Raw genomic sequence first — 17,847 nt, 5'->3', positions numbered from 1 at the left:
GTACTTTCCCTTGGTTACTGGTGTGGGATCACCAAACGGATTAGGTATGAGGTATCCAAAATGTAACCATAAAAAAAAAGGCAGCTACTCCCATGAAGATGCCAAAAACATCTTCTCATGATGATCCTTGTTTAAAAAGTGTAACTTATTTATTTTGCAACACTTTAAATAAAGGTAACACTTTTACTTCAAATAAAATCAAGTCCTACAATCTATCATCCAATGGTCAAAATGATATATCTTCACATGATGACAATCATTAAATCTTCATTGGAGTAGCCACCAAAAAAAAAAAGAGTCCAGATTCAAAAGAAAAAAGAATGACGACCAATCATATTCGCCTCAAGAATCCTGCTATAGATCTCACCTTGATGCGAACCTCTCTTTTTCTTTTTCTTTGTTTTTCCCCCTTGCTTTCCTTTGCTATTCATTAGGAAAGTTATTATTACACTTTTTTTTTTCCCTATAATGCTTGTCTATGTCTGTAATTACACAAAGAAGAAAATTATTATGTATGGTCTTCAATTCGTTGAGTGATATGAACATGTCCATTCTCTCCGTGGGACTTAGCAGGTATCTTATCTATCTTTCGAGCTTGATTGTTCTGGACTTAGGATGTGATATAGCTTTCTCTTGTTCAGTGAGTGCGTGGCGGAAATGGCATCTATGGCCATATGGACATACAACACCAGCAAGGACCATCCTGCAGACCTCAGTTTTGTAGCGGGGGTGGCGGATCACTGGGCGAAGCTCCCCTATGCCATGAGCAAATTGGCAGTGGTCTCCATATGGGCACGTCCCTGTTTCCTGCCATTTATTGCACAGCTCAGTCTTGAACATCCCTTGGTTATAAACCACCATCTCAAGAGGCTCTTCCTCTGTCTTCCCTCCACGCACATATACCTTTTGCTGCACCATACAAAACATACGCAAATATTAAACAATAGTCAAACCCTATAGATCAACCACCAACAAATAAAAGATAGTAACTCCTCTTCTGGATGACAACAATTGAATCTGGTTGTCGTCAGCCATATTGATATCCTTTCGATATTGTAATTTCGTAAACAACTGAAAGTAAAGTCATGATTCTATTTAAGTAGCTACATAATTAGTGTGTGTGTGTGTATATATATATATATATTTGCACCCATTTTTCCCATATTGGTAGTGTCCTCAAGTTATTTTTTGCCTTCATGTAATAAAACTTTGAACTTACACACCACCCGCAGCAGCACCGGCGGATTGGATGTTGACAGTAGATTGCTATCATGAATATTTTAAAAGTGATTATCATGGTATTTATAAAAATTAGATATCAATTTATAAACATCACAGAATTAGCCTATTTTAAAAGTCATCTGTATATGAAGAAAAAGGTAAAGATTTGACCCCTTAAGTATGTCTCTATCTTTCTCCGTCATGCTACTGGTAAATATGCAATAATAAATTCATCCTAGATACACATGCAAAATATAGTTATTGTACAAAGGTAGAGAAGGTACTAAATAGCCACAAACTTTGCCAAAAATGGAAAAAATCAAGAAGCCCACCTAACGATCCTAAGCCAAAGGTACCAATACGCAGGTTACTTATTCAGACTATCACACAAAATGCTTCAAAGTCGGGCTACTAGTCCTCTTTTGTGCCTCAAAGCAACTAGAGCGAATGGGGTCGGGTGAGCTTACCTACAGCTAGAGTGTGCTTGCACCCTTACAAAACAAGCACACGCATTTTTCTAATTATATATCCGTCATTTAGAAAACAACCAAACTACTCAGTTCGTTGCAGCTACCAGGTTATGACGCTGACAAGCAAGGTTTTTACATAACTTGTTTCCGAAGGAAAAAAGGATTATCAAGGCATTTCAAGTTCGGTAAATAACGATAAAAGCAACAATAATCACACACACCAAAGCAAAGAAAATAATTGACTAATACTAATAAATAATATTAATAAACTAATTAATTGAAAGGAAAAAATATATAGCGCGTGAGTTTTACGTGCTTACAACGGCATCAGGTGGAGTGGAGGAGACGCGTGGGCGAGTAGTAGGCTTAGTGCGACAGGTAGTGGTGTTGGTGGCAGTAGCTGCAGCAGCAGACTGAGCCATCTTCAGGTAACCATTGGACCTCACAGATATGCTCTTTGGGAGAGAGAACCTCTCAACCTCAACGCCGTTGTTCTCAATCACGCTCGTTGGACTCTCGTCCGAAACTTCCTGCTCCTTATTGTTATTGCTATTATTGTTGGTGTTGTTACTATTCCAATCACCGCAATTCTCTTTTCCTTCCCCAATCTGAAACCCGCGGAATCCATGCACCACGTCGAACGGCGTCGTTTGACCCTGGCAGGAGGAGCCGCCACCGAATTGGTTCTCCAGCGAAGCCTGGATGACGAAGTTGAGCTGCTTCTGGAGCTCCTTGTTCACCGCACGGAGATGTGCGTTCTCTTGTCGCAGAGATTCTACCTCCTTGGAAGTCTCCACGAGGCGATTGAGGCACATGCTGTGACGATTCACCATGTCCTGGTGCTTCTGTATGACGCAAGAGTCGTACGAGTTGATCTGAGTTCCCGACTCAGAGTACGGGTAAAGCGAGCTGCTGCTATTCGCCGAGAGCGACGGATTGTCGTTCAAGAGAGCAGAGTAGAACGAAGCCAATGCACCGCCATTGGACTGAATTTGAGTACAGCCTGTGGCGGTGTTGGCGCCAAATCCGCCATTGGAGGAGGGAGAGCAAGCTTCCTTGTTATGCATTTTTTTTTTCTCTCCTCGATGCAAGATTATGCTGTAAATATCTCGATCAAATATACGAAAATATCAGAAACTTGACTACAAACTAATTAACGGAATCAGTCACATTTCTTTAGCTCATTCGTACATCAAATTTCTACGTCGCAATAGCTTTACAGAATCATCAAGAATTCACAGAAACTGTTATAAATGTGATCGAATATATATAAACAAAAACTAAAAACAAAACGCGATGATTCAAGAAATGAACATGATATTGATGAAACAATCATTATATAACAAATATAGAAGTATGATAACAATAAATTGAAATGGAAAATAACGGAATAGAGTAAGGTCCAATTGAGATACGAATCAGAGTTTGTGGAACGTAACATGGACGCTAAGGAGCAAAGAAGAAGAATCCCTGACCTGACGTCGTCGTCTGGTTCTGAGCTTCTTGAGAGAGAGAGAAAGGTGGAAGAAGGGTTTATATAGTGGCGATGAGTGAGAGAGGGGTAGTGTGTTTGGTGCGAGGGAAAAAAACCGTCTCCGACACACTTCCTAACAGAATGCTCTTTCGGACCCTTGTGCAATTATCGAGGGGTGGGAAGTGATTTTACCACGTTAGCCCCTACACTTTTCAGTAGAACCCGGTATCAGCGGGGGCTGTTTGGGTAATCTAGTCTGGTGGGGCCCATGGAGCTGAAAGGCACAGGTTGCTGACTTGCTGTAGAGATCCTCAATCCTGAGGAGTCAGGTCTCAGGGTCACTACATTGCAATTGCAAACTTTTATTCTGTAGCTCCATCAAATGATAATGGCCGGAGATATGGAAAGAAGCTACGTGTACTGTTGTACATAATACATTCTAATATACTTGGAAAGTTTTCAAGTATACCAGTACACCAGTATTTTAGTGATTTTTAACCGTTGATTTTAATTATATATATTATATATACTTTTTATCATTAAGATTAATGGTTAAAAATCACTGAAACACCCGTATATAGAGTGATAATTTGTACCCTACCTGCGGATACCCAACCTGACCCCACCCGATCGGGTAGGGTTGCCAACCCGATCCGCAACGGGTAGGGTAGGGTGCATATAGGGTTTTCGTGCGGGTCGGGTAGGGTGCGGTTGAGCCTCAACCCTACCCGACCAATCCGCACTTTATATATGTATATGTTATATATTTATATAAAAATATATTTTAAGTGGACGTTGAACTAAAAATTTCTCACTAAATACAAAAGATTCTTAGTCATTAAAAGAAGATCATTAATTGATAATTTAATAAACTTTTTTTATATAAAAATCAGTTCTATTTTAAATTATCATCAAGTTATGTAATAACGTTGTATTTTTTTTTGTAACCCGCGAGAAGAATAGAGTTGAGTTTATATAAAAATCTCAACCCGCGGGTAGGGTTAGAAACCCTACCCTACCCTACCCTACCCATTGCCACCCCTACCGGTATACCAGTACATTTGAAAATTTAAACAAAAAAAAAGAAGAAAAATATAAATTATTACATCATTTTTGTTTTTTATTATGTTTAAATTATGTATATTTAATATGTTCAAATAAATAAAATTGGTCTCATATATTTAGCTACACTTAATATATAAGTAACAGAAGATTTTACCTAGAGGCTAGTTTGTACTTACATGAGTATGTGAACTCAGAGTGAAAGAGATAGCAACGGAGGAAAGAAATTTTAAAAATAGAGAAAATTAAGAAAAAAAATAGTGGAGATAAAATGAGTACAACTTTTATAGTTTTATTCTTTTGGACATGAAAATGAAATCAATGTTTATCGGAAAAAAGAAAGGGTTGTTAAGATGCATATAGTGAATGATTTTTTGGATTCACAATAACTTAAATTTAGATACATTAATTTAAAGATATGTACTTAAATTTTCAAAGAAATTAGAATGGAATAAATATAATTTAGTGAATGTTGCACTGGGAAGCTTTTTTTTTTTTTTTTCAGAAAATTGGAGTTGAATCATGAAAAGATTGCATAATTATAAAAAAAAATATATTTCAAAAAGATAGAGATCTAACAAAAACATTTCAAAATATTTGTTGAAATCATATGTTCAATTTATTTCGATCAGATGGGTATCTATTTGAGTCTGCATTTATCCTTGAACTACATACACTTCAATAATTCTCATATCAATTACTATTGTATTCATCTTTTCAACTCATTTCTATTCCATCAAATATGTGATTGTTTATTTTTTTTCTTAAAACAATCAAATCAGGAAAAGTTAGATTAATTAGGATTTGTGGTATGTATATGATGGTTGGCAATATGAAATGATGTCCAACTCTAATCAACATTCAATCACATCGAAAGCACACAATAGGGTCCCACCTAGAACATGCATTGTATATAAAGAATATAAAGACTTTATCGGTTCTAACAGAAAACATAATAAGGGGGAGAGATAGTTTAGAGAGCGTATTCAAGGTGTAGTTGCGGTTAGAAGAGGCATTTGATTATTTAATGCTTGATTTTGAAGTTATTTTGAAGGATCGGAGGTTATTGGCTGGTGGTCTTTGGCACATATGTTTCCAATTTTCAAGTCATGAGGACATCTTAAGACACATGTCATTTAGGAAGATAGAGCCCATCATGCTCTTTTCTTATTTCTGAGGTGAAGGCAAAGGTGCTTGCTTCTTAATCACATTTACAACAACCTCTTCTTCTAATCGCTACTCTATCAATTCAAAATCTTATATCAAAATGTTTGGTGAAATGGTGAATAAAAGAACACAAATACATGGTACCAATAAATCATTTTTTTAAAAAAAAAGCAAGATTAAATTCCTAATCCCAGCCATAAAAAAGTAAAGTAGTTAATCAAAATTTATAAATAGCAAACTCCTCTTAAAAAAAAAACAGGCCCACGTTAGTCGTCGCATATAGTATGATTTTTAGTTTTTTACATTGAAAGTAGGGGTATTTATGGATTGGATCCGAATCCGCATATTCGCGCCGTGTTTATTCGAATTCGATCCGAAAATTGCGGATATGGATCCGATCCGCAAGGCTATCAGATCGGATTTGATCCGCATACTAATCGAATCGGATTGCGGATTTTGTATAGGTATCCGCATATCCGCGTATCCGCAAAAATAAAGAAATAAATAAGTAAATATTCTTTTTATGTTTTATTTCAACTAATAATTATCATATCTGTTGTGTTATTTTAATTTATTATTTAAGAAAATTATGTTTAATATTATTTTAAGAGTAAATATATTTAAAAGAATAGAAAAATTAAATTTTATTGATATTTTTTAATAAAAATAAAATTTTTAAAATATTTTTGTGTTTTGTGGATATATCCGATATCCGATTGGATCAGATCGGAACAGATCCAAATTTAAAAACTGCGAATTTGGGATCCGATCCGATTATTTTAGTGCGGATCAGATTGGAATTTTAGCCAATCCGCGTTCACCCCTAATCGAAAGACTAATTTGTTGTCCTTTACTCCTTTTATTGCGATAAATGAATTTGTAATTTCTAAATATTAAAAGATAACTAATCCGGATATTGATTTCTCCTCCAATGAGTGAAGGGCTTCCCTTGTGTCACGGTTGTTAAGTTAGCCACACAATTCTTCTCATAATGACTTTCCATAAAACAAGCAATGGTCAGATTACATTTCCTTTTCATTACAGCTTCGGTCCATGCAGACTATTATAACTAAAACAATCTCAATTAGCTGTTCTTGTGGTTTTGTCAAGCCTAAGGAGCAGATGTCCCTTTCTCTGTTTTGTCTCAATTCACAGAGCTACAACTGAAAATGGCTGCTAGCAGATTTGAATGGGAGACTAATATGTGTAGATCTTATCCCTTATTACTAATTAATTAGAAGCACACATGTTAAAACTTCCAAATAAGAATTAGTATATTAACATTATGGTGCTCCCTATACTTGTTAGAAATATATAAAAGTATGTGTATGATGAAAATGAAAGAATCAGTTGGTGAAATGAACATGAAGATGGATAATACATTATATATATATATAAAGCATTCACACGCTATTGCTAGCTAAGGTCAATAGCTTTCTGCCTTGGCAGTGCCTTTCACCTTCTTTCTTACATTAGCTCCAGGTTTCCCAGATGGGAGTCGAACTTGCTTCTCGTTCCTGGAACCAAAAGAATATAAACAAGAAAAATGTGAAAAATAGTGGCATACATATATCAGTTACTAGGGTAGATCACACTGAACTCATCTAAAGTTAATTAAAGGACATTACATACGGCACACTTCAATTTATACAATACAAAGGTATTGATTATAGTTATATGGAACGCAATATGTTCCGATACGGGAACAGGTTGGTAGTATAAGGTACACCATATGTAAAACATTTTATGTAGAAAGTATACTTATGATGTTCCGGTACGCAGATGGATTATGAAATGGTATGCACGAATTAGTATGCAGTAGATCACCTAATTAGTGAATTCATATGACTATGATATCGAATATTATATAATTTATATCTCGGGAGATTAGTGTAATTGACCCTAATTGGTATTTCCAGGCTCATCCTGCATTATTGCGACTATTAAAACCAGCATGGTAAACAATAATAGTAAGCTCAGATATTAACAACAATACTGAGATGGAGATTGATGCAATTTTCTTCTGAAATCAGAAAGCACCATAGTATGTGATTGTTCAAAACAAGGAAGGCTGAAGGGAGATAATTAGCACTTACCGTCGAGATGGCTTCTCTTCATACGTGAGAGTGAGATTTTGTGTGGCCTCCATATGTGATATCTCCAATTCAGCTGAATTTCCTAAATAGCCTTTCTCTTCACTGCAGGGAGAAAGGGCACCGTCATTGTGATAAGTAGGATTGCTTGCAGCCCAGAATCTTGAAACAGACGATGACACAGTTGACTCGAATGGTCGAATTGTGTGTGGAGGATCTGTGCTTCTTGGATAATGCTGGATGTTGGTACTATCGATATCCTTGTTCTCATGAGCTGATTGCAAGATGGTAATCGATATGGCTGCCGAAGAATCCTTTCATCACAGACAACAGCAATAACATAAAAAAATAATTTATTTCTGAGGCAGGATATATCATTGATGTTGTTACATTCACATCTTAGATCTTAAACACTAGCTCAATCATCAACACCTGTAAATAGTTGATTATAAGATTTTGTTGAAGACCAAATGGAATCAACTTTAAATTAACAAGTTCATATGTTCTTCTAAATGTAATTTATGCTTGTGCTACACAATAAAGGACTCAAACCATTGCACCACATATAGAACTATAGAAGGCTACAATAGCCACTCATTTTTCTATTTTATAAAACACTATATTTGTAAAAGGCTGCAATAACTTTTACATACATATGCCAACTTTGTAACTTCATTTACTTGTTTGGAATCACTAACAACAATGAATGACAGCAACGAATTTATGCAAACATAATTCATGTCTACAAAAAGCTATCCATATGATCCATGTTCTGCTCAAGCTCATATAAAGTATATGATGATGCTTTAATATAACACGCGTTGAATATAATGTTAAGATGTTAGAAATTTCAGAGAGCAGAAGGTATAAATTCAGACCTCTATTGCACTTAGATTGTCAATATCTGACTTATCAATTGACATATCCTTCTCTAAAGAGGAGCAGGAAACATCATTATCATCAAGCAGTGCTCTAACTGGATCTTGATCTCCAAATAGTTCCTCAAAGTTTTGGAATGTTAGATCAACGTCAGGTATGTTGAAATCATCTCGACAAACAAGTTCTTCACATATCCCAAGGTCTTGTATGTTTTGGGACCACAACTGCAAAGATTCACAAAAAGAATTTTCCAAGATGACCAAAAATCCAGAGGCTTGAGTATTGAATCGATAAAATGACAACCAACCTCATTTGAATAAATAGAATGTTAATAGTCACTGCAACAAAGAGTATACAAGTGTTTGCTTACACTGCTAGATGTCAGACATTCAATTAATTTGGCTTGTCTTACTAGTAAATTTGGGGTGCTTTGAGTTGCCTATATAAGGCATATTATCTTAGTTAACATCAGCATAAAATGTTGAGCATTTTGAGATTATTTTCTTTTTAACAGGATTATTAGACTAAAAAGAGGAAAAGAAAAATTATGTATTGCACATCTTTATGAACTGAACGCCATATTTCCATATGATTTGGCACTAAGACCCATATCAAAAGCATGCTTATCACTGCAGAAAAGTCTAGAGCAGCAGAATAAGTTTGTAGTTATAGGCTGACCTGATTACTTCGGGGTGGACTTTTCCCTGTCCAGAATAACTCTCCATGTAAGGGAAGATCTACAATTGAAGGTAAGTTATCAAGCTGAGAAAACGTAGAAGGCAAAGGTTCAGGATTCAGCTCCACTGTGTGACTGTCTTTTTCCACAACATCCTTTGAATTTTGTTCTTGCTTATTGAACTTTTCATCTGATTTCTTGATAGTTTGATATGCTGAAGAAGTTAAGTCTGTTTCTTCTTCAGGTCCATTTATCTTTATAGTTTGATCAGTATTCTCATTTAGCTGAAGCTGTTTTAAATCAATAATCTGCTGCAGAATCTTTTTTCGCTCTTGATCACTGTATAATATCTGCAAGACGACTTATACCAGGTTTCAAATTCTACAAAAACAAAGGCTTAAATTCAAGCATCCTTTCATTGCATAAATCCAAAAACAAAATGAAAGCAATTAAAGTATAGGTCCTTTTCAACTCTCAACTAATAACCACTCCATATTGATATTCATTTTCAAAATGAATATCAAAGGTAAACTAACATCCAGTGATCCAACCTCTGTATCCTCATATATGGGCTGCTTTAAGTTATGTATTCGCTTCAGATTTTTGCAATCAATCACTTTTTAAGTACCATTTTGTCTGTTAATCTAAAAAATTTACATGGCTAATCAATATATATAATCATCAGGCATACCTGACCTTGTCGACTGCTCGATCCCCCATGAAGTTTGGCCTTAGATGATATTCGACTTCTAGCCCGTACAGAGGTTTGTGCCATATTTGAATCAGCGGAAACACATGAAGCAGATCCAAACAAATCCTCACAGGTGATGTTTTCCATCTCATTCAAGCCAAAACACCATAGCATCGCAAAGTCTTTAGCAGAAGGGCAACCCATGAAACTTCTGATAGCTCGTTTTCGATGTGGTAAAGACACATCGTGCAGCTTCTGATCACACTCTTGACAAATTAATATTTTGTGATCCAAACACTGCACATAAGCAAGATGGTACCTACAAGAGTTACAAACAAGGGTCCGAAGATGCCGGCTGGACAGTGCATTCGCAAAATGCACCTTTGAATCACAGGATAGACACAGATAAGCTGCATCAGCCTTACAATAAACAAGTGGCCTCAAATCCGTGCAGAATTCGCAGACCTTCTCCATTCCCTTTGGTTTTCAAACATGAAAATGAGCACTGAAATTGTGAAACTCCATGCTACGCTGCCAGCAATTTGAATGTAGTAGAATCCAGATATTAGCCTAGCTGGTCTCAGATAGATACAGAGACCTTTTCCATCAAAGGCAAAGTCAAGTTAAGGTATCCATTCCGTCCTGTCTAAAGCAAAAAACAAAAAAACAAAATGTAAAATATAAAATAAAAACAAATCAGAATATAGCTAAAAAGAAGACCATAAGTTTACATCAAAATATAGTTGCATGGAGTTGAATCCTTACAACAATAATAAAAAACGATGGTAACCAGTAATAAGGCAGTAAAAGTCAAACTTCAGATCCTAGTTCTGTAGCTCCAATTTTGTTGGATATCCGAAAGGGAAAAGTTGCATAGTCAATTAAACTGTTGCATGCGGAACACACTGTAGTTATAGTATGATAGTTGTCATCATCACTCATCAATAATAATCATCACATTCATGCACATGCCCAGCTTGGAAAATTCCAAATTAATGGTAACTTAGTAACAGCAAAGCACTGTAACCTCCCAAAAATGAAAATACCAAAAAAAAAGCCAAATAAAGAAAAGAAGATCCCAATTATTAAAGTTCCCAAAAACAAATAAACAATTATAAAAGCCCAAAGTTAGAAAGCAGTCCGTCCTTGTAAGAGAGAGAACTAGCATGAAATTCTCGTGAAACTCAGAGAAGCAAGCAGGCGGAGGAGCTGACTTCACAAATTACATGGAAAACTGCAAAAGAAGAAAGGAAGAGACGTACCCGTGATTGTTTCCCAATAAAACCAGCAACTAATTTTTTTTTCCTCTCTAAAGGAAGGAATTGAATTGATCCAACTATGTAAGGAGAAATTAGGGAGTTTGGGAGAAGAACTAAGAAAAGAGAAGAGTGTGACGAGTGTGAGGTCGTGTAATGCGTTGTATGAAGGAGAGAGGAGACATGCGTTGCTGGGTTTGGGTGTTGGTGGTACGGTCGTTGTAGGTGTTTGCCCCAATGGTGGAGGTGACGTGTCATAAAGAGAGTGAACTTTCCAGCGTGGAAGGGAAGACGTGGACAAGGAGTGGTGGGGTCCAGGGACGTTATCCGATGCATAGTGTAGTGCGTGCCTCACCCTCCCTCACATGTGAAAAGAAAGGTCAAGGTAATGGTAATGTTGATCCGAAAGTTCATCACTCCGCCAATCAAAATTCGCCTTCTAACTTGCTAACCGGGATGGGCGCGGGGAACCTTGTAGGACCCACACCCCTTCAACCCACCCCCGTGATTCACGAGCCACACCCATCTTAACCTTTTCCATCTATCTACTATCAACCAAGTTGGGTTGGTCTAGTGGTTAGCTCACTAGTCCGCTTAAGCAAGTGTCGGGGGTTCGAATCTCGCCTTGTGCATGCAGCAACCCATTGGCCAGCGGCAAATCCTTAAATGGAGCTCAGTACCGCGACGGATTAGTCCTTGACCTGCCGGGTTGGGGGATACCGTGGGAAACAAAAAAAAAAAAAAAAAATCTATCTACTATCTTCTATCGAGTCAAGGCTTTGTTATACTATCACAGGACAAACTCACAATTTATTTGTTAATTTTGGGCTCAACGAAACACAATTTGAAATCATTTCAGTTTTGGAATGTCAGTATTAAGTTCATTGTGCATTTGAATCTACAGGCAAAAGCGTTGAAAATAGGGACAACAGGGTAGTGCAGATAAAAGAAAAGTGTCGGTGCCTACAACTATTACTACAATTTCAGAAAACCTTCAATATACGAAAATAAATGGGTATTACTAGGTTTCCACTTATATGCATCAAATTGTGACAGTCAATATGATTATTTTTTCCACGAAATATGAAGTTGTTTATACTAGCACGGTGGGTACTTCAGCAGTTCAGCCCATTGATTTGCAAATTGCAACTCTTTAAATGTTTTCTAAATTCTAATTGAAAGTGAATCCTCGCTATGTACGGCGTTATGCATGTAATATATAGATTTATTATTATTGTTATTATTTTTTTGTCAGATTAATGTATATATTATTATAAACATAATGGACCACATCAAATGGCATCAACTTGATAAATTAAAGTAATAAATATAGTCAATGACGACTTAATATAAAATATAAATACATAAAGGAAACTACAAAAGAATAGAACAAGCAGAGAAGAACAAAGTGGTTCGTTCGTCCAAGTTCAATATCCCTGAACAGTGAAGACTATTTACCATATAATATCGAACTAGAATATGGATTCCCCTTCCCAAAATTTAAATCAGCATCGTTCCATTAGTTTGTGACAAACAAAAATCAAACATGGGGATTCCAAAAACTCCAAATAGCGTTTTTGCATTTTTTTTTTCACAGAACTATACCAAGTAGCCGAGAATCTTCTACCAAAAACTTTAGCTAAAACGTTCCCAAAAAACATATGCTGTACAATTAGGTCAAATATTGTCAATATGTTCGGCTTTCTCCTACAATACAGAGACACAATGATGACAATACAAACACTTGACGACAAAAAACAGAGGCTCCAAAATGCCAGGATGAGCATCCCTGATTGATAGACCTGAATGAAGGTACATTAGATTATTAGTAAGAAATCAGATTATAAATATTTTCAAGCTACAATTTGGGCTCTGCTAACTATTTTTACAATAGATCCCTCCTACTTTTTACTTTGGATACTTTCATCATTGTGACACATTTAGAGTCAATTCAAGTCGTACACAGCATCAAAAAATAGTATTATAACAAGATTACAGGAATGAATAATTTGTAGAAGCTATAAGATGTCTCACCCTATATCAGCTTGATTTCACATGAACTTCAATCATGTCACCATCTTCCATCCCAAGGGTATCCGGGGTTTCGGAAGGACTGATTTTATCACCATCAAATGATAACACTATCTTGTTTTGATCACATCCCAGTTTCTCAGCATACATTTTGAAAATCCTTTCAAACTTGTCATCCTACAGAGAATTGAAGAACAAGATTCAGACATCAAGCTGAAATATAAAAAAATTATCTCCACTCTGCCAAATTATCATAAAATATGACCTAAAAAGAAATGCAAAATCAGATCTTTCTAAACTGATCTTTTAAGCATCACAAACTGTGGTTTAAATGGTGCAAACTGAAATTCAATTTATTTCATTTCAACATATATAGCAGAGTCGCCATGTCCTACATTTCAACACAAGTTTTAGTTACAAGTTACAACCTATATTTGACCACAAATGCAAAGCACTAACTTTTTGAAAAAGCAGACTATAGTTTTGAAATTACAAAGCAATAAGAAATACAAATAGTACAATGACTACACGAAGTATAACTACTGGAGAAATTATATACCCTGTACACACGAACTGGCTTCTTTTCGCTCTTGTCTTGAATTGAGATCAAAATCTTAGGTCTTTCTGCAGGTTTTGATGTTTTCTCACTTGTATCATCCATGGAAGACTTCGGTGAATCACAGATTTCACTTTTTTCAGACTCCTCAACAGTTTTGAACAAATCTTGAAGTTCCTGCTTCTTCAATCTACATAGATGAATAAAACCTTATAAGAAACTCTACCAAAAACGTGGTAGGTTTTCTTTTAAAATCAAAGATAACTGAGCATGTTTTCTTCTGTTTCAACTTTCAATTAGTCATTACTCTTATCCACATTATTTTTTTTTTGGTGACTACTCTTATCCACATTATTAACACACAAACAAGAGGGAGGTATTACCAAAAAAAATCTAAACTGTTACAGTTCATCATTTCATTACACAATCTAGATATTAGTGTGGATCATGCAACATGCTTAATTGGTTAGATAGTAATAATCGCAAGGATCTAGCAACTGTAAAATGAAAATTAGTTTGAAGAGTAAAAAATGCACATAACCTCAACTTCTTGAGTGTTGAATCTTCATCAATAGACTTGTGTGCATCAGTAGAGACCTTTGGTGGAGGAGGCAACCAATCATCCTCATCGTCAATATCCACAACCGGCACCGGCTTCACGTCAGTCTGCTTCTTCTCAGGCACAACCTAAATCCCAACAACAGTTTCAATAAGTTCCCAAATTGCAGAAACAATCAATTGCAAATAGGTAGAAAGTCGGAGCAATGCTGTAATTACAGGATCATGAGAGGTTTTTCCCTTCTTGGGGGGAACAACATCCTTATCAGCATCATCATCTTCTGAGATTCATCAACAACAATTAGGAATTCAAATTCAACTTCGACTAAGAAGCAAAAGAGAAGATATTTTCGGATTCAAACCATCGTCGAGGGAAATGACGGGGGGCTGAACGCGACTGTAATCAAACAAGGGCTCTAGTTCATCGGCGAATTCGTCGTCCTGCATAGAGAAAAGAAAACTGAATTAGGGATTTGAGAGAAACCTAGGGTTCATAATTGGCGGTAATCCTTGATTTGAGTTTGAAAAACCTCACCGTCATACTTCACGACTCACGACCCACGCGCCCTTCTGGTGCTTGGCGGCGTCTCGAATCGTATGTTTTAGTTCTATGCTTCTATAGATCTATTTCTTTTTCTTTTTTTTTTTTTCGGTGACTAGATCTATTTCATATTTTAAAAATGAAGATCAACATATTTTATTTATGGTGAAAACTCAAGTACAGTCTACTTCACGTGAAGTTGATATCGTTAGATATAGATAAAGATTTAGTCAAATCAGTTAAACATCTAATAGCTCTCAATTATCAACTTCATGTGAAGTCGGCTGCAGCTGAGTTTAGGGGTGAGCACGGGTCGGTTTGGTTCGGGTTCAAGGTGAAATTAGAATTGAACTGATCAAAATATAATTGGTTCGGTTTGGTTTGGATTTGTATTTTTTTTGTGTATGTATCCGAACCAAACCAAACCGATTAAGAACGGATTGGTTCGGTTCGGATAATTGGGTACCTGATGACTTTGAAATTTATAAAAAAATCAAATTTTTATCTTAAAAATTCAACAAGTACAATAAACATGTAACATTAATATAAATAATCTAAACATGTTAAACACCAAATACATTAAAAACTAAACTCATTAAAAGCCAAACATATTAATAGTGAATAATCTCACTAAAAGTCACTAAAAATCATATATATTTTTTTTATTTTTTTATTTAATTAATATATGATCGGATTTACAGGTTGGTTCGGATTCTGCACCCCCAGAATCGATAGCCGAACCAATCACTAACAAAGGCCATTGGTTTGGTTCGCGTTGGACTCAATTACCCGTTGGTTTCAGAACCAATTTAATTAGTTCGATTCGAGTTTGGATAGGTAATCAAGTACCCACTACCCGTGCTCACCCCTAGCTGGTTTCCACCTTTATTTAAAATAGTTCCTTTTTCAAAGATTCACATTGCTCAATCAAAAAATTGAACCAATACCAAAGTTTAAACTATAGTTTATAATTAATAATGGATTGTTACATAAAAAATTTAACTAATTTTTAAATTTATTATTTAAAAAATCATCTACAAATATCTCAGAATAGTTCAATATTTCAATGTATTAAAATTAATTAAATTTATAATTTATAATTAACGTTTAGAAATATTTTATTTTATAAAAAAACATCAACACAAGAATTAATAAAATTATTTTTATATCATCTATTTAAATAAATGATCATTAGCAAATAAATTGGATTTGATTGAACGATCATGTGATAAAAATATTAGATTCTAAATGTACCAAAATTAAATTTCTTATAAAATTACTGAAAAATAAAGTTAAGTTACAATAAATAAGATTGGTTATGATATCTTTAAAGTGAATGTAAGGTTTAAAATGAATATAACTAAAGTTTATTAGGGATAGGCTTGAATAAATGTATTAGTAAATGATAAATTTTTAGAATAATAATTATGAATAATGCTACACATTCAAGTGTTTTTATTAATTAAGTTTAACTAATATGGTTTAATATTAATAAAAATTAATTATGGATAATATTACTCCAAATCTTATTATTTAACTTGATTAGATTTAGTTTATAAAAAGACTTAAATGTGTAACATTACTCTAATATTATATGTACAGTTTTTTTTTTTGTCAGTTAAGTTAGTCTAATATTGTCAATGAGTAATAGCTTAAATGACATAGTCTCTCCATACTCAATTAAGAGGTTGCGGGTTCGAGTCTCATATCTTTGGTAAAAAAAAAAATTAGTCTAATATTAATAAAAATTATTCTCATCACTCTTATTTACCTGTTTATCTAATTTTTATTATTTAACTTGGTTAGATTTTATTTAAAAAAAAATTATGTGTAATATTTTTAAATTTTTATATAATTAGAGTTTGATTTGGATAAGTGACTTTGAGTTTTCTAGTAAAAAAATATTTAAGTGATATGCATGAGATCCTATATTAAAATCTCATTGTTGTTAACAAAACCAATAATAAATAAAAAGTGAAGTGATAATTAGATTTTTGAAAATGTGTTAATTTTGGACTAATTAGTCTTTGAAAAAAAAAGTATCAATTAGGTTCTTTAAGATAACAAACGGTGGATATGTATGTCTGATGGTTTCAGTGGCTAAGAGAGGGGGGGTTGAATCTTAGCCCCTTTTTTTTTGCTAACACTTGCTGGATTCAGAGGAGACTTTTCTGTTTTTAGCTCGTCCCTAGCCACGAGACATTTTCATTTTGTCTCGTCACTTGGCACGAGACATTTTTTGTTTTTGCTCCTGTGCAGTAGAAAACAGAAATGAAGTAGGAGAGGAAGAAAATCACACCAAGATATATCCTGGTTCGGCTGCTAAGTGCAGTGCAGCCTACATCCAGTCTCCATCACAACAATGATGGAATTTCACTATAATCAAACAGATTACAACTTGTAAAGTGCTAACCCAACTTACAAGGGGATTCCCACAGAATCATGAAACACAACATAGATGAACAAAGGAACTCTAAGACACCTATGGCTTTTTCTTTTAATTTTGCACTCTCTGCCTTTTTCCGCTCTATGGCTTTTTCATTACAAACCTCACTGTTTGCCTTTTACCATGAGACTCAAGACATGACAAAATTAAACAGAAAAATACAAAACTGAATACATTGAAGGAGAAGAGAAAACTGTTAGCTCAGGTAGCTCTGAGAACTCTGTGCCTTGCACTCTCAATTTTTCTCCTTGCTTCAAACAATGGCTGTCCACCCTTAATATAGAAGAGGGGAGCCTCCACTTATTGAAGCCAAAACTGAACCAACTTCTTCCTCCTTCAACAAACCGGTTCGGCCACATAGAGAGAGAAGAGATAACCATGCATTAACCAACATGCAATTACCTCTAGTCCTTTCTTGATCATCACCCTTCATCAATCCGAGCTCTCCATCCTTGGCTTGCTCTCCAAGATGGAATTCTGGCCCTTGATGCTTCATGATGATGATGACTTCATCTGCTTCAATCTCTGCCTTCAACCATCACTTCGCCACTCTAGCTACTTCCTGTGGTGGTTGAGCAGAATCGAAGACAAGCCATGCTTCAAGAATCTCCTCTAGCTGGCCGAATCTTCTTCTTCCATTTTGAGCATGAAAGACTCAAGATAACCTCACCAAATCTAACCACATTTGGTGAATATCTTAGCCACAGCTCATTTTTATTTTAGTAT

The 17,847-nt window shown here is 35.2% G+C and overlaps 3 protein-coding genes across 9 annotated transcripts; all 3 read right to left on the bottom strand.

The window, feature by feature from the left end:
- Positions 1–304: 304 nt before the first annotated feature.
- On the bottom strand, positions 305–3,510 carry LOC112777232 (zinc finger CCCH domain-containing protein 15-like). Its single transcript, XM_025821566.3, has 3 exons — positions 3,167–3,510; positions 2,012–2,789; positions 305–909 (listed from the first exon to the last, which is right to left on the bottom strand). The coding sequence occupies exons 2-3, from the start codon at positions 2,756–2,758 to the stop codon at positions 583–585; spliced, it is 1,074 nt and encodes a 357-aa protein (XP_025677351.1). The 5' UTR covers positions 2,759–2,789; positions 3,167–3,510; the 3' UTR covers positions 305–582.
- A 3,140-nt stretch (positions 3,511–6,650) lies between these two features.
- Positions 6,651–11,412, bottom strand: LOC112776601 (putative zinc finger protein At1g68190). 5 transcript variants are annotated; one of them, XM_025820805.3, is made up of 7 exons: positions 10,996–11,156; positions 10,499–10,619; positions 9,734–10,379; positions 9,045–9,392; positions 8,366–8,590; positions 7,491–7,801; positions 6,651–6,911 (listed from the first exon to the last, which is right to left on the bottom strand). In XM_025820805.3, exons 3-7 carry the CDS (start codon positions 10,205–10,207, stop codon positions 6,821–6,823), a joined length of 1,449 nt encoding a protein of 482 aa, XP_025676590.1. In that variant the 5' UTR covers positions 10,208–10,379; positions 10,499–10,619; positions 10,996–11,156; the 3' UTR covers positions 6,651–6,820. The 5 variants fall into 5 exon arrangements, with proteins under 5 accessions (XP_025676590.1, XP_025676588.1, XP_025676591.1 ...); XM_025820803.3 differs by lacking the exon at positions 10,499–10,619 and having other exon boundaries at positions 10,996–11,412; XM_025820806.3 differs by lacking the exon at positions 10,499–10,619 and having other exon boundaries at positions 9,734–10,375; positions 10,996–11,216.
- A 1,130-nt stretch (positions 11,413–12,542) lies between these two features.
- On the bottom strand, positions 12,543–14,823 carry LOC112778089 (uncharacterized). Of its 3 annotated transcripts, none has more exons than XM_025822452.3 (7): positions 14,670–14,823; positions 14,497–14,575; positions 14,354–14,415; positions 14,118–14,263; positions 13,580–13,766; positions 13,024–13,197; positions 12,543–12,791 (listed from the first exon to the last, which is right to left on the bottom strand). In XM_025822452.3, exons 1-6 carry the CDS (start codon positions 14,673–14,675, stop codon positions 13,030–13,032), a joined length of 648 nt encoding a protein of 215 aa, XP_025678237.1. In that variant the 5' UTR covers positions 14,676–14,823; the 3' UTR covers positions 12,543–12,791; positions 13,024–13,029. The 3 variants fall into 3 exon arrangements, with proteins under 3 accessions (XP_025678237.1, XP_025678239.1, XP_025678238.1); XM_025822454.3 differs by having other exon boundaries at positions 14,354–14,412; positions 14,670–14,803; XM_025822453.3 differs by lacking the exon at positions 14,670–14,823 and having other exon boundaries at positions 14,497–14,581.
- Between the last annotated feature and the right edge of the window lie 3,024 nt (positions 14,824–17,847).

The sequence above is a fragment of the Arachis hypogaea genome, chromosome 19 (assembly GCF_003086295.3).
Source record: "Arachis hypogaea cultivar Tifrunner chromosome 19, arahy.Tifrunner.gnm2.J5K5, whole genome shotgun sequence".
NCBI classification, from domain to species: domain Eukaryota; kingdom Viridiplantae; phylum Streptophyta; class Magnoliopsida; order Fabales; family Fabaceae; genus Arachis; species Arachis hypogaea.
The sequence above is the reverse complement of the archived record's forward strand: the minus strand, read 5'-3'. Positions and strand labels throughout refer to the sequence as shown.

Excerpts from the sequence above, each read along its gene's own strand:
- LOC112777232 (XM_025821566.3), bottom strand. The coding sequence starts at position 2,758 with ATGCATAACAAGGAAGCTTGCTCTCCCTCCTCCAATGGCGGATTTGGC. Across the intron at positions 910-2,011 it reads CCACTCCACCTGATGCCGTT|CAAAAGGTATATGTGCGTGG; the intron begins GTAAGCACGTAA and ends TGTATGGTGCAG.
- LOC112776601 (XM_025820803.3), bottom strand. The coding sequence starts at position 10,207 with ATGGAGAAGGTCTGCGAATTCTGCACGGATTTGAGGCCACTTGTTTAT. Across the intron at positions 7,802-8,365 it reads ACAATCTAAGTGCAATAGAG|GATTCTTCGGCAGCCATATC; the intron begins GTCTGAATTTAT and ends CTGTGATGAAAG. Across the intron at positions 6,912-7,490 it reads GAAGAGAAGCCATCTCGACG|GAACGAGAAGCAAGTTCGAC; the intron begins GTAAGTGCTAAT and ends TTTTGGTTCCAG.
- LOC112778089 (XM_025822452.3), bottom strand. Across the intron at positions 13,767-14,117 it reads TCAACACTCAAGAAGTTGAG|ATTGAAGAAGCAGGAACTTC; the intron begins GTTATGTGCATT and ends TCATCTATGTAG. Across the intron at positions 13,198-13,579 it reads AGCCAGTTCGTGTGTACAGG|GATGACAAGTTTGAAAGGAT; the intron begins GTATATAATTTC and ends AATTCTCTGTAG.